The sequence below is a fragment of the Emys orbicularis genome, chromosome 10, assembly GCF_028017835.1.
Source record: "Emys orbicularis isolate rEmyOrb1 chromosome 10, rEmyOrb1.hap1, whole genome shotgun sequence".
NCBI lineage: Eukaryota > Metazoa > Chordata > Testudines > Emydidae > Emys > Emys orbicularis.
In genome coordinates, this window is record NC_088692.1 from 86,872,003 (window position 1) to 86,888,945 (window position 16,943).

At 42.1% G+C, this 16,943-nt stretch overlaps 1 protein-coding gene across 6 annotated transcripts in view; it reads left to right on the plus strand.

Annotated features, from left to right (window-relative positions):
* Positions 1-16,943, plus strand: part of PIAS1 (protein inhibitor of activated STAT 1) — an 84,643-nt gene that overhangs the window by 10,989 nt on the left and 56,711 nt on the right. The window contains exons 1-3 of one of the 6 annotated variants that reach the window (XM_065412134.1): positions 9,781-9,836; positions 10,803-10,895; positions 11,645-11,842. The exons of 2 other annotated variants lie outside the window; for them this stretch is intronic. Coding sequence is in view for 2 of the 4 variants with exons in the window: in XM_065412131.1 (XP_065268203.1) it covers positions 10,836-10,895 (60 nt within the window). In the remaining 2 variants the exon portion in view is untranslated. Of the gene's footprint in view, positions 1-9,774; positions 9,837-10,802; positions 10,896-11,644; positions 11,843-14,837; positions 14,916-16,943 lie in introns of those variants that run through there. 3 more of the 6 variants (XM_065412135.1, XM_065412131.1, XM_065412132.1) reach the window with 3 other exon arrangements.

Genomic DNA, 16,943 nt, shown 5'->3' on the forward strand with positions numbered 1-16,943 from the left:
TCTGTGTTGGCTTCTCTGGTGTCATTTTCAATGTGGTAGCTAGTCATACTCAGGATGCTGCCCCACACCACCATGTCACATGCCATACTAACCACCAAACTCCAAGGGTGAGACTTGGGCAGATGCATTGGGCATACAGTTGTGGGATGCTGAACTGCCTCCGAGTTGCACACACTACTCAGGCTTGCAAACGGAGTCCAGTTGTGGCCCCAGACACCGAAAAAAGGTGGGTGGAGAGCACTAATGTGCAAAACGTGCAAATCTCCTGATGAGGATTTGAACTCAAAGGACCTTCAGTTCAAGGGGCAGTACCTGTTTTCACCTAAAACACTGTGTATCATGCATAAAGAGTTCTTGAAGAAACAGTAGCTCGTAGAGGGGCAAACATGGTAAGCAGGGTTAGTAAGAGTTTTGTAGTGTAATATAGAAATATTTCAAAACTGGTACCATTGAATAGCTGAACTCAGGGTCATGCGTCTGACGAAGTGGGTATTCACCCACGAAAGCTTATGCTCCAATACATCTGTTAGTCTTAAAGGTGCCACAGGACTCCCTGCCACTTTTTCAGATGCATGGAGTGAAAATTACAGATACAGGCATAAATATACTGGCAAATGAAGAGGAGGGAGTTACCTTACAAGTGGAGAATCAGTGTTAACAAGGCCAATTCAGTCAGGGTGGATGTGGTCCACTCCCAATAACTGATGAGGAGGTGTCAATACCAAGAGAGGGAAAATTGCTTTTGTAGTGAGCCAGCCACTCCCAGTCCCTATTCAGGCCCAAATTGATGGTGTGAAGTTTTTACCCATGAAAGTATATGCCCAAATAAATCTTAGTCTTTAAGGTGCCACTGGACTCCTCGTTTTTGTGGATACAGACTAACAGGGCTACCCCTCTGATACTTGTATGTCAGGAATTTCTTGACCACGTGACTCCAAATTTTATAACACAGAATCTATCCTTGTTGTCAAGTATCAGAGGGGTAGCCGTGTTAGTCTGAATCTGTAAAAAGCAACAGAGGGTCCTGTGGCACCTTTAAGACTAACAGAAGTATTGGGAGCATAAGCTTTCGTGGGTAAGAACCTCACTTCTTCAGATGCAAGTAATGGAAATCTCCAGAGGCAGGTCTAAATCAGTATGGAGATAACGAGGTTAGTTCAGTCAGGGAGGGTGAGGTGCTCTGCTAGCAGTTGAGGTGTGAACACCAAGGGAGGAGAAACTGCTTCTGTAGTTGGATAGCCATTCACAGTCTTTGTTTAATCCTGATCTGATGCTGTCAAATTTGCAACATATCCTTGTTGTGGCATGCCAGTTTTCAAAACAGTCGTCTTACACGTGTAGATTATAGAGCACTTTGAGCAAACCTTTTTGTTTAAGAGACAGTTTTTCAGTCTTAATTTGGGGACTTACAAGTGCTGCTCCATAACATAGCCTGCACTTCGGGCAATATTTCCTGAAGAACTTCTCTTCAGTCTGAGTGTCTGGTATGCACAGTACTATTCTCAGAAATCAGCTGAGGGCAGGATTTGTATTCAGTCTTTGGGTAGTGCTCAGGTACAAGGGCTACTGTTTGCTTCCTGGCGGGTAGGGTTTTTTTTTTTACAGTGAGCTAGCCAACACATTAAAATCCTAGTGTAGGTTGGGCAAGTTGTAGTTTTACCTCACTGTAGCTAATCGAGGTGGTACTTCAACTCAACCAGTATTATTGAGGTAAAACTGCAGCCTGTTCTGTCACTGCTAGGGTGTTAATGTGTTAGCTATCCCATTGAAGACTAGGGGTGTATTTACCTAATCTAGACCTGGCCCACATACGTGTGTTATGAATTGAGCTCCTTTACATGGTTGACACAGTGCACTGCACCTGGTTCAAGATGCCCCAGTCTCACAGTACGTTTGTGATGGGATGCCCTGGGTGAGTTGTCAGCAGTGGGGAGCAAAGCTAGAACCTCTGGATCTAAAACCATGCGACTCTTCTGCCGGAGTTAAAGACCCAAGTTTGTTAGCCAAGGCCGCAGCAGGCCCAGCCACCATTAGAGTGGGACAGAGCACCGTAGTCCTGAGACATGTCTGTCTTCACCCCACCCCTTAATCTGATCTCTTCCCCCTGAGAGTCCAAGGTCTGGTCAGCATTGCGGGTCCCTTCCTGCTCTCTTTCCCTCCAGCCCCATCTTCTGAGGTGGTGGATGGGCCCTCTTCTCAAAAAGCATACCCTTCCTTAAAAACAGTCTCTTATCCCCTTTGGTCATGTACCTACACTGGGTAATTCCAATTCCAGCCAAGAGAGTCCCCATGTCAAGAAATCCATTGTCCCCCGAAGTGGGCCAGTGGAGAATTAGTTGATGGCCCTTGAGGATACTCTCATTGGTGATCGTCACTGGGGTGTCCCACACTCTTCTGTGGGAGGGCAGTGTCTGGAATAGACTGACCTTGACTTTTCAACACTGAACGCCAAATGGCAGTTAGCACACAAAATGGGAGATCGTACAAAAGTGGAAATCACAAAACAAAATGGAGTTCCCAGTTTGATGGAGACCTGTCCCTTTCTTTCACACGCATCCCACTCTGTCACACAATGTACCGAGGCCAAATTCAATTGGGTAATCTCAATTTTGTCCAGATCAGTGCCATAGTCTGTGCCACAGAAATGTGCAAAAATGTTATATGGATGGGAAAAATGTACTGGCTGGTCCTCCCTATGCGCTGTATCTCAGGAATCCCTTGATGAAATGATCCCAGATTTGTATCAGCAGCTCTATCCCAGCCTCTGATGAGAAATAGCAGTTTGCAGGACTACTTGAGTAGGCATGTAGATTCTTGAGCATTTTGAAAAATTGGCTGAACCGGAATCTCTGCTCGCCCTCTAACTGTGCATTGCTAGCACTCCATGATTCTGTCATTTTTTTGCAAGTACTGCAGAGGAAAGTTTAATTCTAGAACTTTTCATTGGAATAAAAACAAAACACTCTTTATCCTAGATTTTGTAAAACCTTGGAACCTAGGTTGACCTGGCAGCATCTCTTCAATTAATCTGCTGAAGCATCTTGCTGATAGTTCACAAAAAGCTATCAGAAGATGCTACAATTTCAGTTTTGTTGCAGGCATTTCGAATAGGGACCCCTATAGTTGAGCTTGAATAAGTGTTTTCATTCTAAAGGGTTATTTTCAATTGCTTGTAACTTCAGTCTTTTTTTTTTTTTTAATCGTTTTCTGGCTGAAATTTGAGATACTTTTCTCAGTTTAGAGTAAATTTTTTATGAACACTTGAGTCAATTGTTCAGTAGTTTTGGAGAAATGGTGAAAGAAAAAATACTTTTTATTTTAAACAGCTCAAGCACATTGGTAATAGATGGTAGCAACTTGAAATTTGGCAGAGTTAGGCATATATGATTTGGGGACTTCTAGTGCTCTGGTTAAAGCTAGTGATTTATCAAAACAATAAGAGTATATACTTCATGCCTGCACACTGGCTTTTGTAATCTTTTAGTGGCATGCTAACTTTCTATTTTTGCACATGCATGTGTAGCTTTGGAAAGTTTAATAGGCAGTACTGTGTCTTACTGGTTAGTGAAGGTGTTTGGGAAAGAGGCAGGACTCAAAAGGAACTAATTGAATATTAAAAAGTTAATAGTATTTATTTAATACAGAAATGCATTATAAAAATGCTCAAGTCACAAAGTGAAGGATTTGAGCAGAAAGTGACAAAGTGAAGATTGCTTGTGCTATCTTTATTTGTCCCCTTGTGCCTATGATGATATGCTTTTTATCTCCTTCAGGACTGTCACTTTCTGTTTGCACCTGAGTAGTGTTGTGTGGTGAATTGGTTTAAGTCCAGAGCGTCATTGTCTTAATCACAGTGAAAGGTGAATGTGACAGGAGCTTACTATAAGAGGATGAATGGACTTGTGGCAACAGAAACCCAGGAGGTTTGAGTTCTGTTCCTCTCTCTGCCACAGTCTCCCTGTGTGATCTTGCGCTAGTCACTTAATTTCTCTGTGCCTCAGTTCTGCATATGTGTAATAGGGATGTTGTGGGGATAAATTAATTAATGTGTCTGAGCCACTCAGCTAATACGTTGATGATCACTCTGGAAAGATTTATTAAATGAGAAATCCTTATTCAGTGCAGGATTTGGATGTGTACGACAAATGAAGTAGGGACCATACGCTTAACAATAAATATGAGAAGAAATACTGCACAGCTGTTTCATTCACTGAGCACCATCCATCTTGTGCTCTGAATGAGGCAGGGATCTGGGATGTTAAAAATAGCATGTGAGAGTAGAAAAAGGCTTACTTACAAGGGGCCGAGTTAAAGTTGCACAAGCCATCATAACTTTCTAATTTCCCGAGTGCCTTACTTTGCACCCTTCACATTTTTGTAATGTAGTTTTTGTACTTTCTCTTTTCTATGGAAAGCTTGACCAAATAGCTTTGATGTTGAACTATGACCTTCTTAGACTGCTAGTTTGTAGCAGTCATTAGTGTGGCTAAAGCTGAGCTAAATGCAATATCTATTCCAGGGGTGGGAAAACTATGGCCCGTGGGCAGGATCCAGCCCACCAGCCATTTTAATCCGGCCCTTGAGCTCGCGCTGGGCAGCGGGATCTGGGGCTTGCCCCGCTCCGGTGCTCCAGCCAGGGAGCAGGGTTGGAGGGCGCTCCACGCAGCTCCCAGAAGCGGCCATATGGCCCTGCTCCGGCGCTCTAGCCGGGGAGCAGAGTTGGGAGCCACTCCATGTGGCTCCAGGAAGCTGGGTTGGGGGCCACACCACGGCCCCCTGTGATGTTCCCCTCTGGTGTTACCTGGACTGGTGATCTGCTTGGTCACTCCAGTCCTCGACTCTGGGAGCCAGCCTTACCCTGCTCTGCTGTGAGAACCCCCACTCCTGGGCTGTTCACGCACAGCCTCTGGCATGTAAGCTGCTCCTTGGATTGTGCAGCCGAATGACACTAGCCAAAATCTCCGATCCCAGATACAACCCCAGGAACCTCCGTCTTGCAGTGTCCCGTTATGCCCCCTGGACGCTGCGAGCTTATATGAGTTCATCAATTTACCAAAGAAGTTTTTAACAAAGCGAGTCTCTGACACGCTTCAAACCAAATGCACTGCTTCAGGTAGAATAAACAAACACATTTATTAATTACACAGATTTTAAGTGATTATAAGTTAAAGCACAATAAGTCGGATTTGGTCAAATGAAATAAAAGCAAAACACATTCTAAGCTGAACTTATCACTTTCAGTTCCCATACAAACTTAGATGCTTCTCACCACAGGCTGAATGGTTGCTCTTCAGCCAGGCTGTTCCCCTTTGATCAGCGCTTCAGTCACTTGGTGGTAATGTCTGTAGATGGAGGTGGAAGAGAGAGGAAGAGCATGGCAAACGTCTCTCCCTTTTATCATGTTCTTTCTTCCCTCTTGGCTTTGCCATACCCCCTCACCCCCCTTCAGTGTCAGGTGATCATTACCTCATCGCAGTCCCAAACTAACCAAAGGAAGGGGGGTGACTCACTCGAGAGTCCAACAGATCCTTTGTTGCCTAGGCCAGTGTCCTTTGTTCCTGTGAGGCTGGGCTGGGTTTGTTCCATACGTGCCCTGATGAGGTGTGAACTGCCCCTCTGCTCTTGGAGAGTTCTTGCTTTAAGCCATGAGGACACATAACTAACATTACTATAACAACAATGCTCAGTACATCATGAGCCCGCCGAAGACACCCGACATGACAAACTTTGCATTAGATAGCACACAGTCATATTATAAGGATGAACATGGGAGTGTAGGGTGTTCACATGAGGTACAGAACGTCACCTCCTCCCCACCCCCCCGGCTCCTACGCGTAGGGGCAGCCAAGGGCCTCCGCTCTGCACGCTGCCCCCGCCCCAAGCGCTGCCCCTGCAGCTACCATTGGCTGGGAACCCCGCAGCCAATGGGAGCTGCAGGGGTGGTTCCTGTGGGCGGGGCAGTGTGCAGAGCAGAGTCCCTTGGCTGCCCCTATGTGTAGGAGCCAAAAAAGGAACATTGAAACTTTTCACAGGGGAAAAGACATTCCAGACCTAATGTGTTGTATGAAACGGGAAACTCAGGCACACTACCATATTGCTTTCATGGCTAAATGCTAAGATTCCTGTACTATGAACAACATTAATATCTACATTGACTTGATGTTAATTGGGTTCCAAACATTTGCCAGAGCTTGTATGGATAAAGTAGCTGTTTTCTTTAGCTCTTGGCAAGATCACATGAGACATACAGGAACCATGCTGCAAGAGCAGATCCAATCCACTGTTGTTCTAACCAAGTTTTACCTTAAGTTTGTAAAGAGATTCAATCATTTTGTTGAACATGACTTTGATAAACCATTTATTTTATACACTGGTATGGCTTCTAACCCAATACTAGCTGTAGTGAAACAGACCCAAGGATGGGGAGCTCTTGGGATGCAGTCAGTGATGTTTGTGTCATCCCTTCCTGCATCAATTTTGCGTTGGGGGTGTCACGTTATTGATTTGAACTGGGACCATATAGAACATGGTTGCAACCAAAGTCCTATGGTGGCACCACATCTTGTATAAAGGGGGTCAAATGAGGTGTCTAAGACAAGGTTCTGGGTTGCTGGTTATGATTATGCTGTCTATATGTGTGTATCAGTTTTGTAGTTGAAGTTATGAATATTGGCTCTATACTGTCTGTATTTCAAACTTATGCTATGCTTCTGGGAGACCTCCCAGAAAAGTTGGTGTTCGTTCTGCCTAGCCTGCTTGATGGCCCATTAAGGACCATCAGCTATACAATTGACCCATTGAGAGAAGGCAGATACGCCTTGTAACTCAAGCGCTGCCCGGAGCCTGCACCCTTTTCCACACCCCAACTCCCTGCTCCAGCCCTGATACCCCTCCTGCCTTCCAAACCCCTTGGTCCCAGCCCAGAGCACCCTCCTGTACCCCAAACCCTTCATCCCCACCCCAGAGCCTGCACCCCCAGCTGGAGCCCTCACCCTCCCCAGAGCCCCCTCCCGCACCCATAACTCCTCATTTCTGGCCCCACCCCGGAGCCCGCACCCCCAACCAGAGCCCTCACCCCCACCCCAATTTTGTGAGCATTCATGGCCCGCCATACAATTTCTATTCCCAGTTGTGGCCCTCAAGCCAAAAAGTTTGCCCATCCCTGATCTATTCTGTAGTCTGTTTTTAGTGATTTTTAACTTGTGTATTTTAAATTTGGCATATAATTTTTTAGCTAGAATGCAGAGTTTATTTCCATTGGGTAGAAAATAAGTTAAATTAAGGTAATCTTTTCTTTTTATTATGAAATAAATGTAGTGTTTGAAGGAGGGAATGAGGGAGTGCCAGATTAATGGTGCTGAGAAGTGAAATACTCCCTCTTCCTGCAGAACAGCTAACCCTAACTTAGAACAACCATCTTTATGGGCATTGTCTGTAGTGGGGGTGGGGTAGGGAATGAATGCATGAACATGTAAACAACGTTAAATGTGATTTTTTAATACAACACAACTGTCTTTGTCCACTCTAAGGCAAAATCATATTTAAAGCTGTTACATTAGTTAAGATTTTTCTATTTATGGGTTAATATACTGCACTTTCCTAAAAAAACAGGAGTACTTGTGGCACCTTAGAGACTAACAAATTTATTAGAGCATAAGCTTTCGTGGGCTACAGCCCACTTCTTCGGATGCATCCGAAGAAGTGGGTTGTAGCCCACGAAAGCTTATGCTCTAATAAATTTGTTAGTCTCTAAGGTGCCACAAGTACTCCTGTTATTTTTGCGGATACAGACTAACACGGCTGCTACTCTGAAACCTGCACTTTCCTAGTATAGACAAGGCCTAACGATGAGAGGATGATTCAGTCCTTGCCTCCTACTGAGGCAGCCAGCGAATGAGATAATGTGAAAACATGAAATAAATGTCTGGTATATTTTTCAAGTCCTTTTCGGCAGCAAGTACTTGAAAAATATACTAGACACTTGCTACTCAGAGCGGCTGAGACATAAGATGTCAAAGGCATCCACACGGTCTGGGGAGGGGGAAATGCTCTTTGGTCAGAAGCCCCTCACCCCGAGCTGAGATCCTTTGGACCTTGCTCAGGGAAGGGAATACAGCTTCTGTTCCATTCAATGGCTGATTAGTTTCTGATAAATTTGAAGGCTGCTTTCCTTCCTTCCTCCCCCTACCGTTGGATACTGGAAAGGAGAAGCATCTCTAGGCTCCTCACCCCTTATATGCCCTTCAACCCAAAGTCTCCTCTTTTTTTGGAGAAAGGAAGGGGGGAGAAGCGAATACTCTGCTGGCTACTGTGAAAGTGTTGGGTCACCACTACGCTTCCTACCCCTCCGTTTCATTTCTTAACCTCTCGCTTGCCTAGTATACAGATCTAATTGCTCGATTGCTGCACATTCTGTTTTCAAGTATCAACAGACTGAAATTGGCATGATTCTTGACAGTTTCACTGCTGCCTTAAATAGTTGAATAGCAATCCTAGAAGTGACCAGTGACTTGCTAATTTTAGTAAATGGGAAATCTGTGCGCAGTGCCAAAAGCACTGGAGTTGTCTGCAGACTTTCATTTCACTGTCTTGATTTACTTTCGGTTTGAAGGTTTTTTTGCAACTAAGGGTGAAACCAAGACTTATGACTTATGATTTTTGAGTGCCTGAATTTTAGAGGATTGGTGCTTAGCACTTTGTGAAAATCAAGGCCTTTTTAGGTATATCAAGTTGGTCATTCAAAATCACTTTTTAAAATTTTGGCTTAAAATTGTCATTGAAGGAAGAGCATAAACTCTGCATAAATTGATGGCTTAGTCCTTTTTCTCTCTTTCACCAAGAACATGTTTTCCTCCCAACAGTTGTGGGTAGTGTAACTGGGCCTCAGTGGGCCACAGCTGAGGATGCCAAATTCAGGACAAACTGTTGAGAAATAGGGCAGATACACCCTAAGACTCCTGGCTAATCCCCCATAGGATATACCAAACCAGCAACAAAAGTGTAAACTTCTGCTTCACCACACTAGCTAAAAAGAAGTCCTAAAAGCAGTTTCCTTAGGCATTCCAGTCCTTGTATTACCACCGAAAACACTAGACTTAGAGATGAGGGGTTCTTTAAAACCAATCTTTTCAAAGAAAAGGTTCTTCTGATCCCAAAGAACCGGATCCAAGTCAATATATAACTTAGATCTTCCCCAAAAATCACGCTGATGCCAATCCTTTAGTATCTAAAATCTAAAGGTTTATTCATACAAAGAAAGAAAGTTGAGAATTAAAATTGGTTAAAGGAATTAAATACACACAATAATTGCAAAGTTCTTGGTTCAGGCTTGTAGCAGTGATGGAATAAATTGCTGGCTTAAGTCAAGTCTCTGGCTGCTTCCAAATCATTGGAAGGTCCTCAATTCCTTGGTTAGAATGCTTCCATGAATATAAGTTCATAGTCCAGAGGCTGGAGCAGAAAAGAGGCAAAATGGAGGGTTTCCAATGCCTTTTAGATCTTCTGCCATGTGGAGGGAACCCATTACTTCAAACAAAGCCCTCAGCACAGCTAGTGGAAAATTATAGGTGATAAGATAGTGATTGGAGTCACATGGGCAAGTCACATATCAGGCATGAAGGTGTGGACACCGTAGAAGCCATTACCTATACTTCACACAGCACGTTTGCAGGACAGTCCATTCAGTGTAGATGGGCGTCTCCCATGGTCCATTGTCCGTTAAGTGTTTCTTAATGAGCCATTTAATTTCCTTGTTGTTTAATTTGAATAGTCCCTCCAAGATGTGCTGGCTAACTACCTTGTGGGCGTTACCCCAGGAGCAAACATTTGAAATCCAGGTATAGATTTCAATATTCATAACTTCAAATACCAAAAATGATATATGCATACAGACAGCATAATCATAACCAGCCAATCATAACCTTTTCATAGACATCTTACATGCCACAGTTTGTACAAGATTTGTTGCAAATATATAAAAGTGGTTGCAACAATGATCTATATGGTCATATTTTAATCAGATAACATCACAGGTAGGTGCCACCCCTCCCATCCGAAGCCCACTGGGAATTGTACTGATTACCAACAGATCTTATAAACACTGAAATGGCTGATAGTGCCCAGTGCCTATCATTTTGAACTAGATTTGAACAAGTGACCTAGAAGCGAAAGGGGCTTGCATCCACTTATCAAATCTATTTTATGCTAATGTTTAATACTGGAATATTTAAATACATTTCGTTGTTTGGCTCAAAATCAGCCATGAGAAGTTGTGATTTTTTTTTTTGAAAATTGTGTTACATGTTGATATAGTAAAAACAGGAGCATTTGGAACACTGGATGGCATGGCTATGATATTGGGACCTTAATATTATGGATATTGGGTAAGATACAGTGTATTATGCTAACAACATGGAAGTGTGTAGATATGAATAATGTTAAACATTGAAAGGGCTGGGTGATGATGGCAGCAAGGTTGGAGGACATGGAACGACAGGGAGGTGTGAATCGCTGTTACTTTCACTCTGAAAGTGTAATAGATGACTGGGAACCAACTTGGTCTTGGTGCCTGGACACTTTTTCTGGCAGTTAGTGAGGGAGTGATGTTGAGAAACGGTAGAGACCACAACAGTATGTTACTGAATCAGGACCATGCTGGTGTCCTGCCCTCCTGCTGTCCCCAGTCATCTCTGGGCTAAAACCTGAAATCAGCTTTGAGACAAACAGTGGAAATTGACATTTCTCAGCATCCTTGGGGTTAGTCTTATTATGTGCTTATATATTGGCACTTTCACTCTTTTTAGAACTGTGAACTTTCCAAATAAGACTACATCTGAATGAGACTTCTGCCTATGAGTGTCTGGATCCATGTACATCCTGGTAACCGTCATTACAAAGTCAGTAAAAAGGTTTTTGTTTAGGTTTGTTTCCTGAAAGTTACGTTTTCAAAGGATCAATTATAAAATTCCATATTTTATTTAAAACATTGGTAATAGTACATAGTTCATTAGGGTTTCCTCCCCCCCCCCCCCCACCGGTTCTCTTTCCAACAGTAAGTCTAATTTAAACTTTAATATGTATTTAGGAGCAAGGGAATAGCTAAACTGGATCAGACCCATAATCCATCTGCTCCAGTATCCTCTCTCTGATGGTAGTCAGCAAGAAACCCTGCAGTAGGCAGATATGGGATAATCTGCCAATCTAATAGTTCTTGTCTCCCTTCTCTGAACCTCTCTGTAAAGTGGGGGTAACAATACTTCTGCATCTCTCAGGGTTGGTATGAAAACTATGAAGCATTGATACTGTACTGAAAACTGTATGAGAAAATTAATTGGATCTTCATAGCAGTAAATAAGGCATGGGTCCACATGTTGAAAAACAAAATATTGCTTACCTACTCTCTAAGTAAGCACTGTCCAGGATGGGTTCTGTTTAAAAAAAAAAAAAAAAAGTATGTGCTCCTGTAATTAAAGACTGTATCATAATGCAAGAGGGGGGTGGGGACCTACAACCTTAATTCTGTCCTTTCTTAACTTTTGAGTGCTTGATTTTGCAACTGTAATGTCTTTTTAATGGAGGGTTTGTCTTGGGTGCCTAACATCCTGTTTTTTTTTTTTTTTTTTTAAACGCAAACTGAAAAAAACAGAAATTCCATTGTGTGGCATCCTATTGACACTAATATGATTCATCAGCTTGGTTGGAACCTTTGGATCCACAATGCAAACTTCTGCCACTTGAGCTAATGGAGGAGGATAGCATGTTACTGCTATGTGGACCAGCACTAGCGGGATATGGAAAACTTTGACAATGGGTTTCACAGATATATGCTAATAGCAGAGAAACGGTGAGACTCAGAATTCTTGAGTTCTGTTCTAGGCTCTGTAGGGGACTACGCTCTAGTGGGCATAGATTCTTCTATGTCCCCACTCTGCCCTGTCTCCTTCAACCTGTCCCAGTCCTTGCTCTTCCTTACCTAGCCAGTCCCAGTCTCCACTCCTCAGGCTTCTCATCACAGTCCAGCCTCCTCTTCCCACTCACTGTCCCAGTCTCCTTGCCCAGCCAGTCCCAAATCCGTGCCCTCCGTTGCCCCAGCTCCTTGTCTGAAATCTCTCTCGTTCCCTACCTTGGCCTCAGTAGTGGAACCACAAATGTTATTTTGAGTCATCCCAAGGAAGTGAATGTCAAAAAATATTTTCATCATGCTGTATATTGTACCCAAACTAAAACACTTCTCACATCTTTTTTTTTAAAAAGATACATTAGAAAAATCTGTTCCACTTTATAAAGATGGGTATTTTAAAAAATGTTACATGTTTGAAAAGGGGTAGCTGATTAAATGGCTTAATTAGAGGTAACTTATCATGCTTCTTGGAGATCAGAATTAGTGGTGACTTGGTCCCTCCCCTCTTCACCCCCCCCTCTCGGATTATCTCATTTGAATAGCTATGCCTTTACTAGTGTGGCTGTTTTTGTGTGTATTACATCTTTGTATGGTGGAACTGGCTTCTTTTCATTTAAAATATTTAGAAATCACTGTTTTTATTTGTGTAGTTTTCTGCTTTGCAAGAACAGGTCCTACTGATGAATAAAACAAATAGATATTTAAGACTTCCAATAGGTCTTTTGAAATGACTCTTTGGATAATCTTTGATTTAAAGGAATACTGACAACTTAATATATAGTCCATTTTAATAGGTTTAAAAGTGGTTACTGGTACTACACCTGTTCTGCCCCCGAGTCTCCTTGCCAATTTTTATACATTTTTAAAAAATTCTTAAATAGTTTTTCCCCCCTCTCCTCTGTTGTGTGAAAAACCCAAGGGAAATTGACTATACAGATGCAACAGAAACTAACACTAGACAGTGCTGTCAAATGACTAATTATAGTAATCTTCCTTGTGACAAAAGTTATTTATTTTTAAGCTAAGGGTGAGGTTGTCCCTAGGGAGTATTTTGCCTACTGGAGGCTCCACATTCATGCAGTGGAAACACTGAGAATGGTATAAGCAGTAATGTACTAAAGGGCTGTAATATTAAAGAAAAATGCTTCTCTGTCTCATACAAGATATACATGCATGGGCAATGCACTTCCCCCTCCCCCCCCAGAAAGGCTTAATTAACTCTAATACTGTGTGGCTACTGTAGTAATGGTACTTTCTAAGTTGGCTTTGTCAGTGCTGTGAGCAGTGTCAAACAATCTCCTACATCTGGCAGGGTGCGTGAACGTTCTTGTAAGATCAATTGTGTATTTTTATCCCATAGTACTTGGTTCTGCCTTAACAAAGCACTTGGGTATGTCCATACTTGGTGCTATCCCAATTAATTCCATATGTGGGCACTCTTATTCTGGAATAGTTAATCAGAGAACTCCATGTGTAGACAAGCCTTTGACAAATTAGAAACACTCCCTTTTGTATCCCTATTGGTGAAATCACAGGGGGAGGGAATTAATATTTCAGAGGGAGGAGATCTTGTGAACAGGGATGCCACAAAAAGCCAGAAAACAATTCTGTCACTTATTTTCTTCTTGGGCTGATAGCAGCGAAGGAAATGAACATCTGTTTGCTCGTGTCTGTCACCCACCAGGGTATAGGCATGGTTACATTGTGGGGGTGTGGCTTCAGAATGCAGTTCAGTATCTAGCATTGACATGAACTTTAGATACTGAGCTGGAAGCAGAAACTTGTATAGATATCTCAAGTAATGAATGACAGTGCAGTCTGCTGCTATCTCCTATGGCGTTGCCTGGGAATTTGTGACCATGGAGTGCAAAGTCTACTGTTGCAAACTTTAGGTGCCTTTTGGTGTGTCTTATCCTCTTTCTAGCTGTTTGCACAATTTACACTTTTATTAAAATTACTGTTTCATTCCATTTCATGTTAAACAGTAAGCAGTAAAAAATTCAATATCCTGCTCTGATTTGTAAAGGATAGAAAAGTGTATACTCTTCAGGGGATGAAGAACTGATCGCTTTGCAGCTCTCTAAAGTAAAAGAAAATATTAAAAAAGATGTTGAATTTTTCTTTAACTTGAAGGGGCATAAACATCTGTGCTACGGAAACAAACTTCTTTACTCAAAACAAACACTTAATTTGGCCGACAAGGCTGAAGAGAGGGACATGTCTATTGGAGTTTGAAGAGGTTTAAATGACTGCTATCAAAACCAAGTAGCAACAAAACTGAGTGCAAAAATCGTCTTTACCTTGAATTGCTTTAATTCTTGCACTTAACATATTCCACAAACAACTTCCGGCGGTCCTCTCTTTCCTTCCCCCTCCTCCCCCAACACAGTATGAGTACATTAATTAAATTCCACTTGCATTCTATTTCAGTATAAGAAATCTTAGTCCATCTTTTCTTTTAAAAATTGACTTCTAAAAGCTACTTGGGTATATATCTTCTGCACTAGATGATACTTACAAAATAAAAACACAGCTTCCATCTCTAGCCAGTGCTGTAGTCAAGAGTTCTTGCTAAAGTGGCACCTCTTGTTTCATATATGGGATTTCTTGTTCTGCAAATCACAATTGAATACTTGTAGCTGTGTATTTGGGCATTAATTTTTCAAGTGTGCAGAAGCTTAAATCTGGAAATCAAAAGGTGGAAAAATGGATGCTTGTCTTTTTTGCTGCATTGTGATTTGTAAAAGCTACCACTTTGATACTTTTTGCTGGTTAGACTAGAAGGGAAAATGGGATAGACAAAAGTTTGAATTTTGAATGCTCCATAGATGACCAGACTACTAGGCGGCTTGATTTCACAGATACCATGGAATAGTTTCCCCATGTTATCCTTCGATATACAGTAATTTGGTCAAGGTCCAACCAGTTGTGTTTGTAGCCCTAGGTGGACTCTAGTGAGGCTTGTTACACATGAATTAAAACCGTCCCATCAACCAGCTGGAGGACTTAGTCAAGGGTAAGAGCATTTTTAATAAAAAACAAATTTGTCTGACAATAACCCTATCCCAAATCCTTGAAAGCATGTCTTATTTATTACCTGCCTCATTTGTCTTTACCTATAAAAGCTATTTTATTCTTGTCACAGACACACCATTGCATATAAAAAAACTGTTAAATTAGTTTTTTGTAATTACTTGTCTTTAACATTATATTAATGAATAGCACTATAAAACAAGTCCCATCTGCAAGACTAAATACACTGGGGAAAATTAAGCTCAAACGCCCTGGGAAGAAAATTTGAGTTTCCTACAAATAAAATAAAGGTTACCACCATATTGTACAACCTTTAATGCCAGTAGTAATAACTTAATACACCTAGTGAATAAAACCTCTTGAAGATAAAGCTTCTGGAGTGGATTAAAATCAAACGTGACTTGTATTAACTGAAGTGCAGCTTAAATATGGCTAAATGGCGATTTTATGGTTGTATGGCATAGCAAATTCCACAGATATCTCTGAAAATCATGGAACACCTTTAAAGATGTTGGGAGGGTGGCCTTCAGAGTCCTAAACTTTTGGCAGATAGCAATGGCAGATAGTCATTCACTGGAAAGAAAATGTATTTTATCACATCATCATATGTCTTCCTTGCTATCAAGTGAATGTTGATATTTGTTCTCAGAGTGGGCTTTCCCGGCCAGGGCTTTCCACTAGTTTTGTCTCCAGCTGGTGGTAGGTGTCCCTAAAGATCTGCAAGTCAAGTTATTGATATAAGATTAGATATGGTCTCCTGGGCCCAGGGAAACAGCCCTGTGTGATCCTAAGTGCTGCTAGTCTCTTCAAAATTCTCCCTTCTGTGAACTTGGAAAAACTGGAATTGCTTTAGGCTGAGACTAGTACTACTACTACGTGTGAGTACTGATTACTCTAAGCTTGATCTTAATTATTTTCTCTGAATCCAATGCAATATATAGACTTTTGCCTGTTTCCAAGCACAGCATGTTTATATCCTTTTATATTGGCGCTAGTTGTTCCACAGATGTCAATTGAGAGCTGATGGAACTTGCTACTTCCTGGTTATGGTGTATTCTGTAAAGGCATCAAATGAATTAGATACAGAAGCATAATAGTATTAATGGCAAGTTTTAGGGCCTCCTGTGCGTACTCACTTTTGAAGTAAAATGCTGCTGCTTAGAGGTTCCCTTTCAGTGTCCAAGGCCTTCTGTTAAGTATGGTTAGAAACCAGTCATCAACTTATTTCCTCACTTTTGGGTAGGTTGATTCAAGGATCATAACATCTTAGAAATTGTTTTCTTCAATAAAGGAAGCTTTAAAAAATGTTCTGGCTTCAAACAACTGACCACACAGAGATGATCTTTGAATAACATTGAGCATATCTATTAGTGAGAAGAGATTCCAGACAGAATGTCAGAGCACCTTTTACTTGCAGCACAGTTCAGATGGAAATAGAAACAGTCATTCCCACATATATCCATCTAGGTACCTATTTGCCCCTATACTGAAGATCATTTAGGTACAGGTGAGTGTGTCCTACCTTAGTCCAAACAGCGTTGAGGCCAAGATTTTCAAAAGTGACTAATGATTTGTGTGTGACCTACTTGAGGCACTCTAAAGGGGCCTGGTTTTCAAAATATAGATGCTTGGTGCTTTCTGAAAATCAAGTCCTTTTATGGTGTTGTGATGGGGTGTACCAGGCCTTTGTGGCCCCCTGCTGGAGGCCCTGTGGTGCTACTAAACCCTGCCCCAGAAAAGAGCAGTGGAGGAGAGAGGCCTCGAGGAAGCGGCTAACTAGAGCCCAGCAGGCTTAGATAAAAGGAGCTGCAGGGCCATAGCAGGTTAGCTGGATGTAAAGGACCCAGAGGTGAGGCTGATGCACTGTGTTGAACTATTTGCTACACCGGAAGTGGTCCATTGCTCACTGTGTGATTTTTAACTGGAGGGCTGAGCTACTGAAGACCTGCCTAGCAAGGTTGGCAACTTGCAGAGGGTGCCAGGAGCAGGAAAACAACTGCAGTACCACACC